This window comes from Ambystoma mexicanum, chromosome 7p (assembly GCF_040938575.1).
Source record: "Ambystoma mexicanum isolate Mex_15411 chromosome 7p, UKY_AmexF1_1, whole genome shotgun sequence".
Taxonomy (NCBI): domain Eukaryota; kingdom Metazoa; phylum Chordata; class Amphibia; order Caudata; family Ambystomatidae; genus Ambystoma; species Ambystoma mexicanum.
In genome coordinates, this window is record NC_090939.1 from 164,850,165 (window position 1) to 164,870,758 (window position 20,594).

The 20,594-nt window shown below is 44.4% G+C and overlaps 1 protein-coding gene across 1 annotated transcript in view; it reads left to right on the forward strand.

Moving 5' to 3' along the window:
- Positions 1–20,271, forward strand: part of LOC138525788 (trefoil factor 3-like) — an 81,198-nt gene extending 60,927 nt beyond the window's left edge. Inside the window, exon 3 of the mRNA XM_069635992.1 lies at positions 20,083–20,271. Coding sequence (XP_069492093.1) covers positions 20,083–20,090 — 8 coding nt within the window. The 3' untranslated portion in view covers positions 20,091–20,271. The remainder of the gene's footprint in view (positions 1–20,082) is intronic.
- Positions 20,272–20,594: the final 323 nt, after the last annotated feature.

A 20,594-nucleotide genomic window follows, 5' to 3' on the forward strand; every position in this document is an offset into this window, starting at 1 on the left:
GCGTGCTGACAGAGTTGTGGTTGTGTGGAGTGGTGGTGCGAACTGATGGTGTGGAGTGGTGGGGCAATCATTTGGGACAGCAGGGTGGAGTAGTGATGATATGTAGTGGTGATGTGGTGGTTTGGATATGTTGAGTGTTGTGAGGTCATGGAAAGGAGTGGTTGTGCAGTGTGGGTGTGTAGTTGGGTGGAGTGGTAGTGTAGTGGTGTGGAGTGTGGTGGAGATGTTTTGTGAGTGTATGGTGGTGTGGAATGGTGTCAAATGGGGTGTGGCATTGAGTGTAGTGTGTTGTGGAGCGGTGGTATTGTGTTTAGGGGTGGTGTGAAGTGGTGGTGTGGTGTGTGGTGTGGTGAGACAGCAGATAGGGACTCAATATCAGAATGGTCCATATGCCTCTGCCAGCACAGTAATGTGCAATGGGCTCTGTGCTCATTTCATTTGTCACAACACTCATACACATTTATTCAGCTTAATGAATGTGGAGTGCCACAAGGATCCTCACTATCACCACTGTACTTCAACATCTACCAAACTCTGGTTATCCGAATCTTCAAAAAGTACAACATTACATGCTACAACTACGCAGATGATACCCAAATCATCTACAAAATCAATGACACCCAAGCTGATCATTCAACCTTCATTAAGTGTCTAAAAGAAGTCTTCAACTGGATGAACGCCAGCAACCTGAAAATCAATCCAGGGAAGACAGAAATCATGTTCATATCCAAAGACCAAGAGAATGAAATCGCCATCCCGTGGCCAACAGAAATGGGAACCGCACCATCACCATCTAAGGTAGTAAAAAATCTGGGCGTCCTGATGGACAACACCCTAGCCTTAGACCCACAAGTAAATGCAACAGTCAAGAAATGCTTTTTCTTCCTCCACACGGCAAGAAGAATCCTACCTTTCCTCTCCTTCACGCACAAAACACTCACTATCGTCGCCCTCACCATGTAAAGTATCGACTATGAAAACAGCCTCTGCCTCGGAATTCCAGAATTTCTTCCTGAAGAAAGTACAACAGATCCAAAATGCAGCAGCCAGACTACTCCTCAAACTATCAAGAAGAGAACACATCACCCTTGCCCTAAAAACACTACAGTGGCTCCCAGTAAAACATTGCATCACCTTCAAAACAATGTGCATAACGCACAGGACAATCAGTGGACAGGGGGCAGAATTTCTACAAAACAAAATAATCTACAAGCCAACAAGACCCCTCAGGTCAAGCAACGAAATCCGCCTGGAAACTGAACCGTACCTCAAGAAGAAACTGGGAGGCACCTCCTTCTACCACTTAGCCGAAAAAAACCTGCAACAACATCCCAAAAGACATAAGAAACACAAAAAATCACCTACAATTTAGGAAATTACTAAAAACCTGGTGGCTCTTCAACACCACAGACACAAACTGAAAACCGAATCGGAAAGAAAAGGGATGAATGAACTGGACTTGGACAACACCCAGTACAGACTGTGGACATCTCCCTATGTGAAGAAGCGCCCACGGCACATGGACGAAGGACGCCGGTTAGAGGGGAACACGGGCGACACCCGAACGGAGGCGAAATAAACTCCCCACCCAACAACTGCACTCGTCCATAAATTGCCACTGAGTACCACACTATAGTGGAATTATCGGGATATTAGCAATCCCCACAATATATGAGCTGTGGACATGGGCGGGTGCGCTAGACGTATGGGTGTGAAGGGAAGACTGGGGAGGAGGGGCCAGATGTGAAAGGGACCCCGAAAGCCAGTCGGACCAGATCTAGACAGAGGCACAGGGGCGCTCCCGAACCCCACATAGGGAAATTACAGAAGCCCAGCGTCTCAATTCAGGATAAAGATGCCAACTAACGAATTGTACTAACTATTTGCCCCTCTGCATACACCTCTCAAACTCCAAACCAAACACAACCACAGACCTACAGCACAACAAACCGCAAAAACTTCACTACATGACAACAACAAAACAAAAAACACACATAGACTCGCACAGCAGTACACAACGACTACCGCCGCAAAACACCCCAGGCCCAGCCAACAGACCCACCGGGCTGAGGCCGCCAACAGCACATCACCATCACTGCTCTCTTGCACTTTTCCAGCTGCTCCCCACTACTAACCACCCTTCCCCTTCCTCTTTCAGAGCCGCCAGAGTGCCAGGGGACCACTCCGGTGGTGATAGTGCACGGTACAAATGTCCTTTAACATTAACATGTCCCTTAATGCTTCAAAGAGACGTTATCAATAACTCTGCCTTCCCACCTATTGCAAACCTCCTGTAGCGAAGTGCCAGTCTCCCGTAGCATTCTTGCACAGGAGCAATTGCATGGGCTGCTCATGGGTGTAGTTAGTGGCGAGGGAGGCGGGGCAGTGGATGAGTGCGCAGGGACCAGTGCCCCAAGCACACCCCGCAGCAGATGGCCTACTCTTTCTAGCATCTGATCTGCAGCAGTTGTCACTTGCGCTCGCTGCTTGGGAGCTGAAGGGTGGGCTTCAGCAGGATCTTATTCAGGAAAGGCAGATCCTGCGCAGCATTTGACTTCCTCAGGAATACCCTGAACTCTCTCAATTTTCACAAAGGTGCTCTAGCCGTGCGTTTCTCTGATTCCACACACAAAGGGCCCCTTTCCCAAGGATTCGCACTGGAGCAAGTGAGGTGCTGATCCACACCTGTGCCTTCTATCTAAGCCATAAAGCCCAGAAAGGGAGCACGTGGAGAGACAGTTGGAGCAGCTCTGAGATGCTCACATGCACATGCGATTCACACAGACTTCCTCGGAGGCACCTGAGAGAGCGCCAGTGTTAGGCTTTGGTATATAGCAGCAGGTGCATGTCTGTGATGCTCGCGGGATCGTCTCATTGGCTCCCAGAGGTGTGCTTTCATTGCACTGCCAAAATACTACGAGCATCTCCCATCATTCCCAAAAGGGACATGCGCATTGTAGTAGCGGCAAGTGAGCATTGCACTGCTGTACATGTGGGCTTCATGAATACGTAAGCGTTGGGCTTACGTGCTGGACACTGGTTTATTCTTGTCGATGTGGCCTGAGGGAGCCTGCTGAGGCCAGTGGTCCCCAAGCCAATCATGTGGTAGCATAATTTAGCATACAAGGTCTTAAAGGCCCACCATGCTCATCTGAGGCCAGCCTCTGAAGCCTGAAAAGTAGATCCACGCAGGCTTGACATGTGGCCAACTTTGCACCAGACCTGCAGAGGAACTGGCCTGCTGTTAAATCTGTTACCAGGTTAATAGTATCCACTACAGAGTGTAATTTGCTTTCTGACTTTTAGAACATTCAGACATATAATTGCTCATTCAACTATAGCTGGTAAGATAGCTATAGCGGGTAAGATAGCTCACTGGGTTGATCGCTCACTTCAGCAATGTGCATGATTGGCAGGTTGCAGGTTCGAATCCCAGCAAGGCCAGTTGGCTTCTGAGGTTGATAAATGAGTACCAACACAGGTTGGGTGATACTGTATGCATGTGAAGTGTGTAAGGGTAAGTGCTATATAATAACACATCATTATCATTTGGCCTTTGGCATCTGCTTGCATTAACAGTAATTTGGTAATATGGGCCTATACACACTGATATTACCGATACATATGGTGATCCATTCTTGTATGAGATGCATATCAGCTTACCGTGATATCGTAACCATGTTTTTGTAGTGTACTTACGAACAATGCTATGTGATGCCACTTCCTGTTTTGTCAAGGGGTGAAAGGTTGTGTTCCATCACTTCCTGTGATGTCACTTCGGGGTCGGGGTCAAATGACATCACTACCTGTGAAGTCAACATAGGTCAAGAGTCGTGTAATGTCACTTCCACTACCCCTGGCATTTTGGTGAAATGACGTCCCTGCAGCAGTCATAATGCAAGATGTAATGGTAAGGCTAGTGCAGGCGCCAAGCCCTGCTGTCCCTTGTATCTATCCGTGCCAGCATTTGCTGCACAGTGCAATGAGCTGCACATGCAAAAGCTGCTACAATTTCATAAATGATGTAGCCTGCCTTTGCCTCATTATGCACAGTCCTTTGTTATGTACCCAACCATTACATCAGACGCAGCACGCTGCACATTTCTGGCCAAATGGCAATACACCACTGTGCGTACACAGGACTGCAGCTCGGCCAGTCCTGACAGTAACTCCAAGATAATGACACTCAAGTTTAACAAGTCAATGCAATGCAAACCAAATGATAACATTTCAATGGGCAGAAGGTCATCAGTTCTTCTAACGTTCTCTTTGAAACAGAGAAGAAGTGTGTGCTGGCACCGGCTCAAAGACGAGAGTGCGGCATCAAGGGGATCAGTGTCAAGGAGTGCCTCGCCAGAGGCTGCTGCTTCGATTCCATCATTCCAGAGTGTGGTCTGTGGCTCATTCTCTTGTGTGAGGTGCATTGAGAACTCAATGTTCAATACGTTGACATTGCACAACTAATGGTGCTCTCAAGGGACTAAAAGGCACCCCTCAATTTTGAGCCTCCATGCGAATCCATCACCTCCTGTGTGTGTGATTGAATACAATGTGCCCATAGAAAGATCGCAGCTATAGGTAGTTAGCTTATATATGCTGGGCCTGTGGTTTAGTGGACTAATGCAGGGTCACAGGATTCACTCTCGGCTTGGCCAACTCAGCCTTTCATTTCTCTGAGGTTAATTAAATGAGTACCACCGAGTTGGGTGAAGATACACATCTGGTGTGTGTCTACATCAGTGAGACACAAGCCAGGGAGTAAGCAGGAACGTTACAAGGACACCTGTAATGTTATGTGGTATTTATGAAGCATTAAACGGCTGTGCTTTTATCCTCAAAGTCCTCCAGGATCTTTCTGTAGTTCAACCAGCTGGGTTTCTGGTAGATCATAGTCTGACATCTGTATGCATTGGATTCATAGTTGAGGAATTATACTATTAAGTGGCTGCTGGCCTTCAGTACCAGTTTGGCGACATTAGCTGCACGAAAATTGCAGCCCAGGAAGGTTGCAGCGACACGCGAAATCCCATTAATTCACAGCACTGAGCTGTCAATCAAACAGTGGGGTCAGACTCTAGGACAGCCACCCACCCAGTTGGAATTGGCTTCAGCCACGCATGCCGACAAACAAAGGCCACTGAAGTTTATGGCTCCTCTCTCAATTCCTGCCTTCCCAGACACACTGGAGCCTGGGCGGGCAGGCAAAACACACAGCGGACTCAAACCAGATTGTGATGCTTGTAGCGTTTCAATGAGCATTATAAGCTCTGTTGCTTGGGATAAATAATGCATGGGTAGTCTTTTCTTCACTAGTGTCTCATATTCATTTCCCTCAAGGTGCCCATATGTCTTTGTCCTGTCTCTTGATCAGTTGTCACTGACCCATCAACAAAGAGCACCTCCCCCTCCTCCAATGGGCTATCCTTTGCTTTGGCAATGTCATCCTCCTCCCCATCATATGTGGCACAGTCATGTATTTGCAAGTCTTTGAGGGCCAATAGGAGTGTTTTGGTGCATGCTTTATAGTCCAAAATTTATGATCTGCAATAGTTGCAGAACCCTACAAATTGTTACGTGTCTTTCACTGTTATGGGTTTAGGGGTGGCGCGTTCAGATGCCGCTTTGTCTTTTATGATTCTTTTGCCGTTGGCAATCCTGGAGTTTGGCATTGACAACCTTGTACCCCTTGCAAGCCAGGAGTTGTAGGAGTGTGATAGAGTCTCTTCAGCAGTTCTGCTCACTGTCGCTATGGACAAGCAGGTCATCCACGTACTGGATGACCGTGCTGGTCATCGAATGTTTCCTAGGTCAGCATATAATATTCTGTTAAATATGTTTGGTCTCTCGCAGTAACCGTGGGGCAAATTTGTGTGTTTGTAGTGCTTTCCAGCATGGGTAAAGGCAGTGAGGTACTGTGAGTCAGGATGCATAGGTATCGAGAAGAAGGCGTTCTTTAGATCTACCACTGTAAAGTGGTTTGCATCTTTCGGAATACTACACAAAATGGTGGCCGGGCCTGGAACCACTGAAAACTCTTTCTGCACCACATCATTTACAGGACATAAATCCTGGATAGTTTTCCAATTTTATTTATTTATTTATTTTGTTTATTTGTTTAGTTTTTAAAAAAACAAAAAAAATGTATCAACAAATAACCCTTATTAAAACACATTAGAACACGTTAAAACACATACTAAAATCTCTTACAAACATGTTACTTATATCTTTAGCGAATAGATTGATCCTACAATTTCTACTGCATACATCATCGAGCTACATCGAGTGCCTCATCACGTATTTAATGGGTTGCACTAAAAAGAACATTTTTGAATCATTCAAAAAGTATTTTAAAACCTTGAGTTTATAAAAATTAAAACTGGGTTTCTCACTTACTCACACTTACTGTGTATTCAACATCCTCTTGTTTTATGTTTTCTAACCCATCTATTATCTCTCTTATTCTCAAGTCTTTATTATAGCAACTTTTGTGTTCTCAAGCTTGGTTTTGATACATTTCCACACTTGGTATAGGCTTATATGTACTGCCTGTGATTCCGTATTCAGCCAGTATATCCAAAATGCATCGCTTTTGGTGTTATCATGTACAAAGCGGCCTAAGTTTATCATGTATTCATTTCTCAGACTTGGACATTGCGAAAGAACATGTTGGGGTTTTTCCAAATTATTTTGTTTTTTACAAATTCTACATATTCTTTCGTCTCGTGATATTTTTAGTTGCACCCCATCAATGTTAATAACGGTAGCTGATTAGTTCTCAATCGTAATCGAATGTATCTAACTGCCGGGCTTGGGCAACTTGTTAAGTATATTTCCGATTGCAGATATCTGTATGTTATATCGGACACATATTTGTAGCTATTTACTTGGTCAATATGCTCATAGCTACAAATCCAGTCCCAGGCGTCAATTCTTTTTTCGGATATTTGCTTCAATTTATCATTTGATGTTTTTTTTATAGTACAGCGGATGCCACTCTATTGTGTTGAATACTTTTTCAATTACTTTTTCAAAGCTGTCGTTCTTACTAGCTCTATTTTCTAGTAAGCACAGCAGATTACACTTTGGGGATGAATGGATTTTCAAATGCAATGTTCCACTTTTTTTTCCACACTATACTTTTCAATGATGTTAGTCCTAGTTCTAGGCGTATGTATTGGATTGGTGGTATACACGCATTTCACTGCGGTATTTTTCATCGCAGGTTTTTTCATCACCATTTTTTTTTTAAAAAAATGCATAGTTTTTTTTTGGGGGGGTTAAAAAATTAAATATATGGTTGTGGGTGTAAGGGAATAAAAAAAAAAAATGAGTTTTTCAAAAAAAAAAAAAAACGGCGATGAAAAAACCTGCGATGAAAAATACCACGGCGAAATAACGTAGAACCGGATTGGTGTGGACGGATTCAATTTAAAGATCCTTTTCCAAAAACAACCTTCCAGTACCTCTAACGATGATAAGTTTTCCATAGCAAGTACTTCCAGCCCATACAAGATCGCTGGACTAAAGCATTGTTTATATAATATTTTCATGCCTTCAATTGAGAACCCTGCCCTATCTCTTGCAAATTTTACGATTTGCTCAATTCATATTCTTGCTTTTATTTTCTTGTTTTCAATTATGTTTTTAAATACCTTATTGTTACTCACATTTAAACTTAGGTACGGATAGGCATTTACATATTCTATATTACCTAATTCCATAACCAGATCAGAATGAGATACTTTTTTTGTGGAGAAAACCATTATTTTCGTTTTCCCCATATTTATTTTCAGTTTGTTCTCTTTGGCACATTTAATTAATGATTCAAACATGCTCTTAATTCCAAGATATGTGTAGTTCATTACCACTCGGTGATCTGCATATGTTAAGCACGTTATAGATAAACCTCCTCGTTTGGGACAACAACCATGCTCCGGTATCAGCCACTCTGGTAAATCTGCCATATAAAAATTGTAGAGTAGCACTGCCAGAGGGCAACCTTGCCTCACTCCACAATATATGTTGATAGGAGCTGTAGTATTATCATCTATGTCTAATCGTACCCGTGCTTGAGTACCTTGGTGTAAACATTCCAGTATTGTTACCAGCCAGTTGGGGCATCCCCATTTTCTTAATTTACTCCACGGTTCTACGCTATCAAATGCTGCGGCAAAAGCAACAAAGATAGCGTATAGGGAAGTTACTGCTGCTTGTTGTGTTTCGTCAATGATTAAGTCTAATACTCTTAAATTATGGGTCGTGCCTGCGCCTGGTCTAAATCCTGTCTGTGTAAAATGCAGTATGTTTTTTTCATCAACCCAATCTTGTAATCTTTGACAGATAAAGGTGGAAAATAATTTGCCTGACACGTCAAGCATCGAGAGTAATCTATCATTTTCTGGTAGACCACGTGTCCCTTTTTTGTATACTGGGCTGTATATTATTGCCTGTAGGCAGGACTTCTCTGCCTATTCTTCTGGGTTTTGTTTAAATATGGCATTTGCCAGGCCATTAGGTCCATATTGCCCCTGTTGCCTTTTTGAAAGGGCAGATCACCCAGTTGCATGGTGAGATGAATGGCACTATTATCCCGTGGTTGAGCAGGGCCTGTATCATGTCTCTGATTTCCTCCTCTGCTTCTCTTGATAGTGGGTACTGTTTAACCTGGGGTAGCACTGCTCCTGCCTTTAGTATAATTTGTAATGGGGTCACTTCCTTTAAAAGGCCAACATCATGTGTGTTGGTGGTCCACAACTGCCTGGGTGCATACTCTAAGTCTGCCTCGGTGAAGGGAAGCAATGCCACAACGGCCATCAGGGGGTACTGCACCCTTCTGTGTTGCACCATGATCTCACAGGGGATACAAATCTCTAAGATTATTTCTCCATCACTGTCGTTGTTTTCAAAAAGTTCTGAATCTGTTACCTCCTTAAGGGGTACGGTGGGATCCACAAGTACTGTTATTTCCATAGAGAAACATGTCTGGGTCTGCACGACCACCACCTCTCCTGCCATTGCGTGCATTATTACCATTCCCTCATTGGCACAATGCCCTGATCATTGAATGAGATTGTCATGTTCAACTTACTGAGCAGGTCCCTTGAAATCCAAATGTTTAGCTTAAGGAACCGTAGAAATAGCCCCAGAGAAGCCCTGCCTGTGAGGTGTTTTGCCCAATAATGGGAAGTTTCCCTCACTGATGCATGATTTCTCAGTACCCAAATCAACCATAAAAATGAGTTGCTTATTTCCTATCTCTGCCCCCACCAAGGGTTCCTCTTCGGGTTTGAGGGTAATTGACAAGACCGGATATGCAAGAGTTCTCTGTGGGCTGTCCTAGTCAGGATATGTATTTCTTCCAGGAAATTAAAAGGGGTTCCCCCCGAACATGGCGGCACATTGAAAGGGTGGCAACCATGCCATTTGGTGCTGGGTTTGTGCCACCTGCCTGTTGAAATGTATTCTGGGGTGCACATTGTTGCACCACTTGCTGCTGCTGTTGTTGCTGCTGTGTGGGTGGTTCTGGGATCTCTGGGGGCAACTGCATATAAGCCTGATGTATTTTATGGGGTATTGAGGTCATTCTGGGGATTGGGTCTTGCGGGGTCCCCTTGGGTGGTGGACCATAATTTTGTTTCCCACAACTGCACCCTATCCCCTGCCTGCTCCTACACTCCCTTGAAAAATGCAGCCACTTTCCACAATTCCAACATTGTGATGGCCGCATTCCCATTCCTCCAAATCCCCCCATTTGATCCTCAGAACCCACCTCTTCCTCACTGCTGTCCTCCTTGTTCCCCCTGTGGGCTGGGGTACTGTGTATTCCCACCCCACTGTCTTTGTCCTCCTTCCAACCACACCGTAAGTATTTTAGCATTTGCAAAGTTTTGGGTGCTTCCTGACACTTGTGACTGTAATGCCATTGATACTGATGCCTCCACAGCAAACATAGCTAATTTGTTTTGTACTAGTTTCGATTCCCCTGCCTGCCACCTCTGAGCAGTTTCCTTGTCACATTATTTATTCTTCTACAATGGTGTATTATTATGCTTTGGATTTCAGCCCACCCCTTTACTTCAGTGCCCAGAATTTTGTCTATTGCCTTTTGCACCTCTTTGGGTAGGCCCTTTTTAATGATAAAACAATAAAAGGGTATTGATTGGTACCACGAGTTACCTGTCTCTGCTCTCCACATCTCCTGAACCTTGGAAATGAACTGAGAGGGGTCTTCATCATCACCCATAGTGCATTGCATGATAGACTGTTGGTTGGGTGTGTCAGGGAATTCTGCTGTAGTGCATACCATAATTTTGCTCGGATCTTGTCACTCCTGGGTATCCTGCTTTCACCCACACATCCCCAGCTTGGTATCCAATAGTCATTACCAATACGCTGTTTATGTCGCTGACTGCCAGGGGTACTCCGGCGGTTGGCTTTTCAAATGCATTAATCCACTTGCCCGCACCCGTAGTCAGGGGCGAGAGTGCCTTTCAGAATATTTGTGTCTATCTGTGCCCATGCACATAGTGCAGTCTGCTGGCACCTTTATGTATAAGGGGCATCTGCATCCTTGCCCTACCCCATCAGTCCTTTTTCCACCTCCTCTCTTCCTTGACACTGCCATCCGGCCAAACCTGTTCTCTAACCTGCCCTCCCCCTAACTCTCCACCCGAGGTGTTTGCTTAGGTGCTTGTCATCCTCATCATCTTCGTACTCAGCAAATGTACTCCACCCGTCCTCCTCTCCTCAATGGAATCCAAAATTCTCATACCCCAGGCTATCCGCCCTCTTGTCCCCTTCCCCTTTCTTCTCTATATGAACGCTAGTTAGAGCTGTGTTATCCACCCTGCACAGGAAGTCTCCTGCTTTCCACCCATCAGACCCTTGCTCTGCTGGCCTATCGGGTTTACTTCAACCTGTGTTGCTCGTAATCTATTTAATTCTGTTTGTGCCTCTGCCAGTGCCACATCAAGATCTCTCTTATTAACTTCGGCATGTGCTGGTACCTCTGGAGGGGATGCATACAGGGGTGGTGGGGCTGTTGCTGCAGTGGACACATACGTCGGATTGGTGTAACCTACTGTGAGGCAAGCTGCCAATGGGTATATTCCCTCATGCTCTACTGGTGCCCCGCCCTCCTTTCTTGTACAGTCATCAGTGCTTTCACATTGTGTTTTTCCTCCCCCAAAATCTTCTGGATCTTCAAACATCTTTCATAGATCTAATATCTCTTTCCTCTTTTGTAACTGTTTCCCCTTATACTTAACTATTAGAAATGTAGATATGTGTTCTAAGATTCCCTTATTATGGAATCCCTGCTCTGGCCATGAATGGGGCATCCCCTCTCCTATTGTCTCCGTCACCCGCTGCTTAGGTCCTGATACAGTGTCAGGACCTTAAACATATACTCCATGGATGTCTCTCCACCCATTGTAATATTCTGTGTGCCTCACTGTCTCTACGCCTCTGTTAACATGCTGCACGTGCTGCTGCTGTTCTTCAAAAAAGCCAGTCCATCACCTCCTCCCTCCCAACAAAAGGCCAAAAAAATAACAATTTCCCCCTACTCCCTCCTTCTCCCCACAGCCATGCTGCTCTCACACTCCACACATTCCACACACTGAACTCACACCAATAATTACAAACAAAACGCCCCTCCTCTGGCCTCTACCCTACACAATAAAAACACGACAAAACAAGCTAAAATAACAAACTAAAATAAAAACAACTACTATTCCAGAGCCCACTAATTATGTGGGGCTCCTATTTATTTCCTTTTTTTCCTCTGTTATGCAATGTTTGTGGCACCACCTTCTCCGCTCTCTCGGGAAGGCTCCCTTCCATTCCATTTTCCTTTCCTTAATATTCTCCCTAAAAAAGTTAATAATACCAAAAAATAAACAAACCATATCCACAACACATCAACAATTTCACTCTCTGCGCATTCACGCTCTTTACACCCTCCCATACACCTGTCCCCTACTTGTTATCACTTGGAAGGCTATACTCAGATGTGCATGTTCACCCAAACTCCTCTGTCACAGAGTCCCCAATAACACTGACCTGCCCTTTCCTCTGAGCCGCACCCCGCTCAAAAGAGAAGACAGGAATTTTGCAAAGATGGCTCCTGCAAGGCCACTGGTGAAAACGTGTTTTTGGGACTGGTTGCTGTAGGTGGGAGTGGCCCCTTCGGAGAAGCTGCCTGGACACCTCTGCAGTTACGGGGGGGTGCTGTGATCATGTCAGGGCACACCCCTAAATGCTCACACGAGAATAAATACAACCGGCTAGGGAGAAAAGGCCAAGAGATTCTTGCAAGAAAACAAGTTTTAATTATACAAAACATTGGTGTGCCAGCAAAGAATGCTGCTACCCAGGAACGTTCAGAGCAAAAAGAGTGCAAGCAAAAGCTTAAAAGCAAACACAGCGTCACTCATACACAGTAAAAACCCACGTGGCTGGTTGCTGTGACCCTATACATGTTCAGTCTACTTCATAGGGAATGCCAGGCCATTGGTCCCAGCCCTGTTCATCCATCTTACATCACGTGGGGTCAGCTGGGCTCATCGTCTCAAGGGAACCAAGGTTGAAAAGACAATGAACTACATTACACTAACAGTGCTGCTCTATCATTATACAGGGCACCTTGCTTGATCATAGGCTGGTACAGGGTGAGTCTCGAGGTCGCTCTGGCCCGCACACATTTCACTCATCCCAGTCACGTCTTCTGGCTTCCAAGGCTTCCACCCTCACTTTTGAACTATAATTCATCCCTCCCTATACCTCTTATTAAAAATCATTTCATTATAAAATAAAGATAGGGTGACCATTCTCTTAGATCTTTTATGGTTCATTGGGTTATAGCCGGTGGCCTGGGGTGCACTGGGATCTCGGAATTCAGGGGTCTTGGGACTCTGACAGTTGTAGGGGCTATAATTCCTAGTTTGCTGGGTGGGGTTCGAAGGCCTGCTCTGGCCAGTTTGTGATAACGTGTGCAGCAAGGCACTTAGCATTGTCTCATGGCCTTGCAGGATACTCTCTTTCTCGGGATAAACATATTGGCAACTGTTTAGAACAAAGGAGAGTTTTTGTGGCAACTAGCAGCCTGGGTCTCTCTCTCTCTCATCAGCACTTGGGCCTATTCAGATTTCTTCATCAGATTTGTGGCCTGTCTCTAACGGGCTGCCATGCAGGACCTATACTTCTGCCATAGCTACAAAATGGCATTTGTTTATATGCACACACTAAGGGCCTCATCACGAGTTGGGCGGTATCGCGGTGGTATTACTGCCGGGATACCTTTGAAACTTTGAAACTAAGCAGGGCCGGTCCCGGCTACTGCATGGATGGGAGCCAGTCCACAGTCCTGAATGCCATGTGTTTTCTTAGTTTTAAATATCTCATAACAGACGGCATCCACATTATTTGTTCATTTTTTAACCATGCTACAGTAATTCCTTGAAAGTTTTTCACTCAGAGACAATTCTTTTGTCTGATGCTGAATTCCATTCCGATGAACATGGGCTGTTTGTGTGCTATACAAATGTAAAAAATAAAAATAAATAAAATGTGTAGTCTCACAGTCAATATGGGGGAATAATGCTACAGTTGTGCACGTTTTACATATATTCTTTGGTATCAGCTTTTGATTTTCGACATGGGGACAAAAGTACCTGAGCATATGTTATTCTTGAAGCTAATCATTTTTTACCCTTTTTCCATGCTGCATAAATACGGTTAGTTAGGGTTGTGCGATGTATCGCAACAGTCACCAAGAGCTCAGCCATAAAAAGGGGCTTATAGCAAGCTGCTTAACCAAAGTGGGTGATCCTCAGCAAATAATTTAATCTCAATGCACATTGACTAAAAACATGGTGAGTTCTCAAAGCCTGCAATCTTGCATACCTGATAAAAAACACAGATATGTTTCATCTATAGTGGGTTTCTCATCCATGCAGTTGTGATAAAAATGCAATTCCAGTGCAGCAAAGAGGCGTGAACTTTCCAGCTGTGTTATTAGTGCTCTGATGGAGAGGGGGCTGCTTTGATAGCTGCACTGCAAATTCAAAGTAGGCTGGAGAATGCCCAAAATAATAGTGTATCACAATTAAAGAAATAATGATAATAATAATAAATAATGATAATAAAGTTGGATGACAGGTAAGTACAACAAAAATTAGTATTAGGCGGAGGCACACTAAATGGGCACCAAAGCATGCTTTTGCAGGTAACATGTGCTTGTTTCATTAATTTTTTTAGAAGCTGCAGTAAATGGTAGCTCATTGTGAATCCCAGGGTAGCATAGTAGGAAGCAAAGAATGTTTGTTACTTTCGAGGTCACAAAGCAAAGCTCACAAGTCCTGCTGAAAGGCAATTAATACACAACTATTTTATCATTTTATCATTTTGGCATGTTTTATTTACTAAGCCTGATCTATTGGCTGTTTCAAAAAGCCCATGGCGGTTTCAAATTGCCATGAACCCATTTCTGCCTAGGAAGAAGGTCAAAGAGTTGTTAATGTGATACATTTATACAGTGTTGTTTTTGGTTTAATGCTCTAGCATTGCCATGTCAAAGGGAGATGAAATGACTGGGACAGATGAATAGAGTTCTGCTGGTCATCCCTAATATTTCAATGAATCGGGAATAACTATGTGAGAACTGGGGGTTGGCCTGTGATGTCACAGCCGGATCCAGGGATGGTGTGGCAAGGTCTGTGGGACCCAATTACTGAAGGTAATGTATGTCCATCTATAGGGGTCTAATATGCAGTAACCAATCAGCTACATGTGGGGAGACTATTCATGTTGCCAAATGCCTAGTGTTCATTATTTTAGACGGGTATAAAAGCTTTTGATTTTGGGGTGTTTCCTTGACAGTACCTTTTCGTGCAGTTCTGTTCCGCGTTGTGTTTGAATATAGTTTTCCCAGCTGCGTCTGAGATCCTGAAATAAAACTGTGATACTTCTGGCCTGGCATACACTCCTTTTTGACTCCATTTGTAATTGTTTGCTGGTGAGTTCCGAGGCGACCCCCGACACACAGTCACCAGGACTGACCCTGCTTAGCTTCAAAGCAAGGAATGGGCCAGGCCCCTCAGGCCATGTTTGCTAATAAATAAACCCACCTTACAAGACCACTTAGAGCAGCATGGCCTGAGGTGGTCAGATCCTTCCTCGCTTTGAAGCTAAACTGGGTTGGTCCCAGTTACTGCAGGGATGGGAGACAGTCCACAGTCCCGAATGCCTTGTGTTTTCCTAGTTTTAACACACAGAATCCTCATTATTTTAAACCATGCTACTGTCAGTCCTTGAAAGCTTTGCACTTAGAGACCATTTTTGTTTCCTTTTTCTGAATTGCATTCTGGTATTTGTAGTCCCCTAGTCAAGAAGGTGGGAATAATACTACAATTGTACACTTTTTGCCTAACAAAACTCTATAAGGATTCATATATTGGAGTGACACTATTTTATGTGTAATCTTCGAGTTAGTTAGAGTTTTGTTGAAAGCCAGACATGGGGGTTGGGAGGGGAAATGATGAGAGGGCAAGTAAGTCATGAGTATTTGCCCACAATGTGGCAAGAAAGTTTGCAATCATGGACACTGGTGCAGTTATGTTCCCCTAATTTTGGCTGCTTTTCAGGGCACAAGTAAAGGACACATGTGGGTGGACAGCGTACATTTTTTTTCAGAGGGCATAGCCCTGAAATAGCCCGGTAATTGCCCATTTGCGGGTGCTGGACCCAGATGCGAGTTTGGAGGTAGACTTGCCGGTTTTACTGGCAAAGCTACCTCCAAACTCGTAGTGAGGCTCAACGTCTTCTAAAGGTTGGCCTTGTCCCTCTGGTCGCGCTGGTGACTGCCCTGTTGTTGGCCTCTCTGTGCTGGTCCCTCCTGCTCCAATAAAGGCATTGGTGACTCTGCAGCACCAATACTAGTCATGTGCCAGTGTGTGCTGAACATTCACTGGGTTGACGGCCTGGAACATGCCTTGTATTCATGGAGCCCAGGCTAGCTGCATACAGAAGAAAAAAACTGGAAGTGCCTAATTTAACAAGACAATGAACGTGCCTGCCGAGTGCCCCCACCTGCAGAGGCAGAGCAATGCAAGCATCAAACGGCAATGGCACATCTTAATGCCCTGCTACGTTCTGCCAGCAAGCTTCCTAGGTGGGAAGTGCAAGAGAGTCTCTGAACAAAGGACAAAGCAGTTGCCTGCAAACACTCTCCTCAGCTTTGGGACGTCCACCTTAAAGGACGACACAAGCCCTGCAAAGACGCTAGGAAGAGTGCCACAAAAAGCATCAACCATCCAGAAATCATGTTTGGCTGGCTGCTCCCTGTAGCACACGCAGAGCCACCCACCTGGCTGCCAGTTATGACCCTGCCACAAGGTCACAGCCGGTGACTAGACTAGGCTACTAGCATGACCATCACAAGCACCTGCGCTTCAGAATCTTCTGCCTTATTCATGTCAATGGAAAATTAGCACAGTCATGCCATGTGGCTCATTGCTGTTGCTTGTGTTGTGTCTAAAACTCATTGGGCCTCATTACATGGTCGCCGGTATCCCGTCGGCATTAATGGCACGATACCAGTAATCTGTATTACCGTTTCTGCCAATTGGTGTGCCGGAATTACCGGCAGATTCCAAGTGGTGGAAACGCGGGTAAATCCCCAATCCATGGAGTACCGTAGGACTCCATGGGGGAATTTGCCGGTATTAACAGCACTGGTATTACCGGGCCAGTAATAGTGGCAGTTTTTTACTAGCAGGGTGGCGGTTATACCTCCCGCTCAGTGCTGGAGGTAAATGCACCACCCTATCATAAAACGTGGAGTGTGCTGGTGCGGAAATAAGTGTCGGGCTCAGACCTGGCAAACATCCCCACAAATTAAGCACTCTGAGAAAATACGCTTTTCTGATGACTAAGTTCAGCATATCTTTAAGGGAAGAGGACTCAGAAGCTTATTTGAGTCTGGAATAGTAAACAATTCCTTGGAAAAGACCTTTGCCCAGAAATTGGAAGCTACTGGGGATTCTGTGCTTGGCTGCACGGAGGGCAGCCAACTGCCGCCAGCGCCTCCGCTCCATTTGATCAAACAGAATCCATGCAAATGCATCCAGATCAAGTGCATGCTTAGGGCATTGCAGACAGCGGGCATGTCACTGGGAGTCAGTGCATGCATGCAGTGACATGTTTATTTGATGCAAAATACCTGCACTCCTTCATTGAGTCCCCATTACACCTATGATTACTGCCGGGGAAAGCAATGTGGTATAGGTCGGGCAATCACAGGAGACCGAATCACAAAACATAGGTTAAAAAACAAAAATGAGCAATCTGTGAATCAGTGTAAACATGCCTGAGAAAAGTAAAACACCTCACACACACTGATTAATAAGGGAAGAGCGTTTACGGTCTTCACAAAAGGTTCCCCGGGCACACAGACACTGCTTAGGTGTTTGATAGTCGTGATAAAACATCTGCTAATTACCATAATCGGTTCTTACCACTCTGCCAAATTCTGAGTTTTGTTTTTGAAAGTCTTATTTCTGGAGGTAATTACCTCCACACAATGTAACCACACAATTACCTCCACACACAAGAGCATGCATTACCGCATCCGGTAATTACTACTTGCGGTTATTACCGGATCCCATGGAGTTCTCTAGGATTCCTGAATGCGGGATAACAGAAAGGTCTGTATGGCTTGGAGTCATGCAAAGCTTTCCAGGAAGCCAGATAATTACCACATGCGGTAGATGAATCGTGTGGTATAACTGAAGGTAATCCTGCCGAAGTCATAATCATGCCCATCATGTTTTTGGGGGTCTCATGAATTGTCTGAGCAACTTTCCAAATGGGGGCTCCATTTCTTCAGGAAATATCTTGCCCTGTAAAATGTGGTTGTGACTTTAGCTAGCTACTTTGGCTAAGCTTTCTAAATGGCGTTCTTTCCTCTTGACGTTGCCTTCGGGGGTTCATTTCTGAGCTGTGTATGTGAGACGGGGCTATGGTCACCGCCTCATTCAGCGAAATGGGTTGAGCTGAAATGATGATTTGGCAGATTGAAAAATCTTGAAGAAAGCAAGAATGATGGGACCTTAGTGATGCCACGGAACCTTTCCTGGCAATGGGGCTTGCAATCATGTTTTTTTTTTGTGCAGTAAAATATAATGGGTTTACTTTTTTCGCACCTAGTATGAATCATGAATAATAGACATTCTTTTTAGCACTGCAAACAGAAAAAAAATGGATTAAGCGGATTTTGCTAGAATACATTTGCCCAGAGCTACCTGCAGCAGTTCACATCTGCATAAGAATGCTTTGGAGTATTGCTCCGCCAACACAATTCAAGTGTGTCTAGCACTACTTTGGTGTACCAATGCCTTCAAAATTGCTCTAACATACTCCACCACCTACAGAATTTGTGCCTGCCTAAGACTGCTAAGGTGTGCTCCCTGTCCTCCAATGTTCAGATTTGCGTAAGACTGCTTTGTTGTACTCCCACACCTACAAAATTCACATTTGACTGAGATTGCTTTGGTATTCTCCCCACCTACAAGATTTGTGTGCACCTAAGTGTGCTTTAGTGTACTCCCCTGCCTACAAAATTCACATGTGCCTAAAAGTGCTTTGGTATGCTCCTCCACCTACACAATTCACCTGTGCCTAAGAGCTGCTTGGCATCTTCCCCAAACCGAAAAATGTTACATGTGCCAAAGACTGCTTTGGTGTACTCCTACACCAACAAAATACATGTAGTGCTCTCGCTGCTTTGGTCTCTGAATTGGTGTTCTCCACCTGCACCCAGAAATCATGTGCCCACAAACCCCCTACACACTTCCACTGTAATTCCCTAACCCTCAGTAAGCTACATTATTGATTAAACACTACTCTAACCTACAATATAACTGATTTTAACTTAACTCTGCGTATCTACGCAAATTCTTTCCTCTGACCAGTGCTATGTAGTATTGCTCCTGGCTCTTCAAATGCCAAACCCAGAGGGCCTCATTACGAGTTAGCCAGTCCGGATTTAACGGTGCTGGTAAAACTGTACCGGCACCATTTTCCGGACCGGCTAACTCCGAATTATGTGGCCGTGTGGTGTAACGCCACCGGCCGCACACGGACATGGAAACACCACCACCATTACAGCATTGGTGCCAGTGTTTACACTGCCCCCATTCCCGTGGAGTTGTGACTTCACAGGATTGGGGAGTAACGGAATGCTGGCTCTAGAATTACTGGACCACCGGGGCTGTAATGCCCCGGTGATTCTGGCAAGTCCGGAGCCGGTAAATCCCTATGAGTCCAGCAGGAGACTGCCGGTATTACCGGCACTGCTGCCGCCGGACTCATAATGAGGCACAGAGTGTCAAAAGTGTTTACTCTTTGTGTTATATATAGATGAGAGCTTGAAAGCAGTGAACCTCAAACCTCGGGAAAAACAGGAAAAGTGTAATCTCAAACAAGAAGAAATTCCATGTGCTGAGGTTTACATGGAATATCCTATCATTGTGTACTTTATGGATACTTAGGTTCAGTAAACAGGCAATTTTAAATGCACCACACGCGACATAAGGTAGCAAACTAAGCGATGCCCAAGTGAACAGTTGGGGTGTACAGCCAATCATTTGAGAGAAATAACAATGTGTATCATTAATTTGATCAAACTTCAAAGGTCTTTCTTGGGTGAGGAGTCCAACCAGCAGTCCTAGGTGAACAGAGTAAATAGTAAAGCAATGGGTGTGCAATTGTCCTGCTTACTAACTGGATGCATGAATACCTACTCTTTCTTCCAATGTGTGGATGCCTGAAGTAAAGTTGCAATTTATGAATTGTTGAAAGAACTCCTTTGGAGAAGCACATAAACCGATGTTTTGTGTTCCTAAAGAGCATGTCCTGTGTGTCTAAAATGTGCTTTTGTTCTCTGTTACATATTCTGTCACATGTTAAAACACATGAACGGTGTACGTTTATGCCCTGATAACAAACTTTGATTGTACAGTTATATTTCATTCTGATGGTTAGTCACGTGCACACATATTCATTGTTGTTCCCTACTTTTAGGTGCATAGCTTCATCACCAGGCTGCCACATCAGCATGAACCATCATTTACATGGAACATCCGATCAACCTGCCCGGCTTCAGTGTCTCTTGATCATTTAAAAAAAGATATTTTTATGAGTGATTTACCAATTGTCAATAAATATTGTATGGCTAGTTCTGTAAAAAATAATAAAAGTTGCAGTCAAATATCTTGTGAATTTATTTAATAATTATTTGTCTCAAATATGCCAATCCCACTTTGTTGAAATAGATTTAAATGTATGGTACTGTTTTGTTTATCCAAGCATAAACCCACCAAAATGATATAATGTCAATTGGTTTAATATGTTTTTTTTTTTCTTTTTTGGGAACTAACGCTCAGTTACACGCTTCATGCATTTTGCAAAGTGTAAAGCTTAAGTGGCATGCAATCACAAACTCCCAGAATGTGTGCCCAGCACTGGTTAAGGAGTTATTCACATGTAACTTCTCCACAAAGCATGTGGATGACATTGCACAACATGTCAAATCT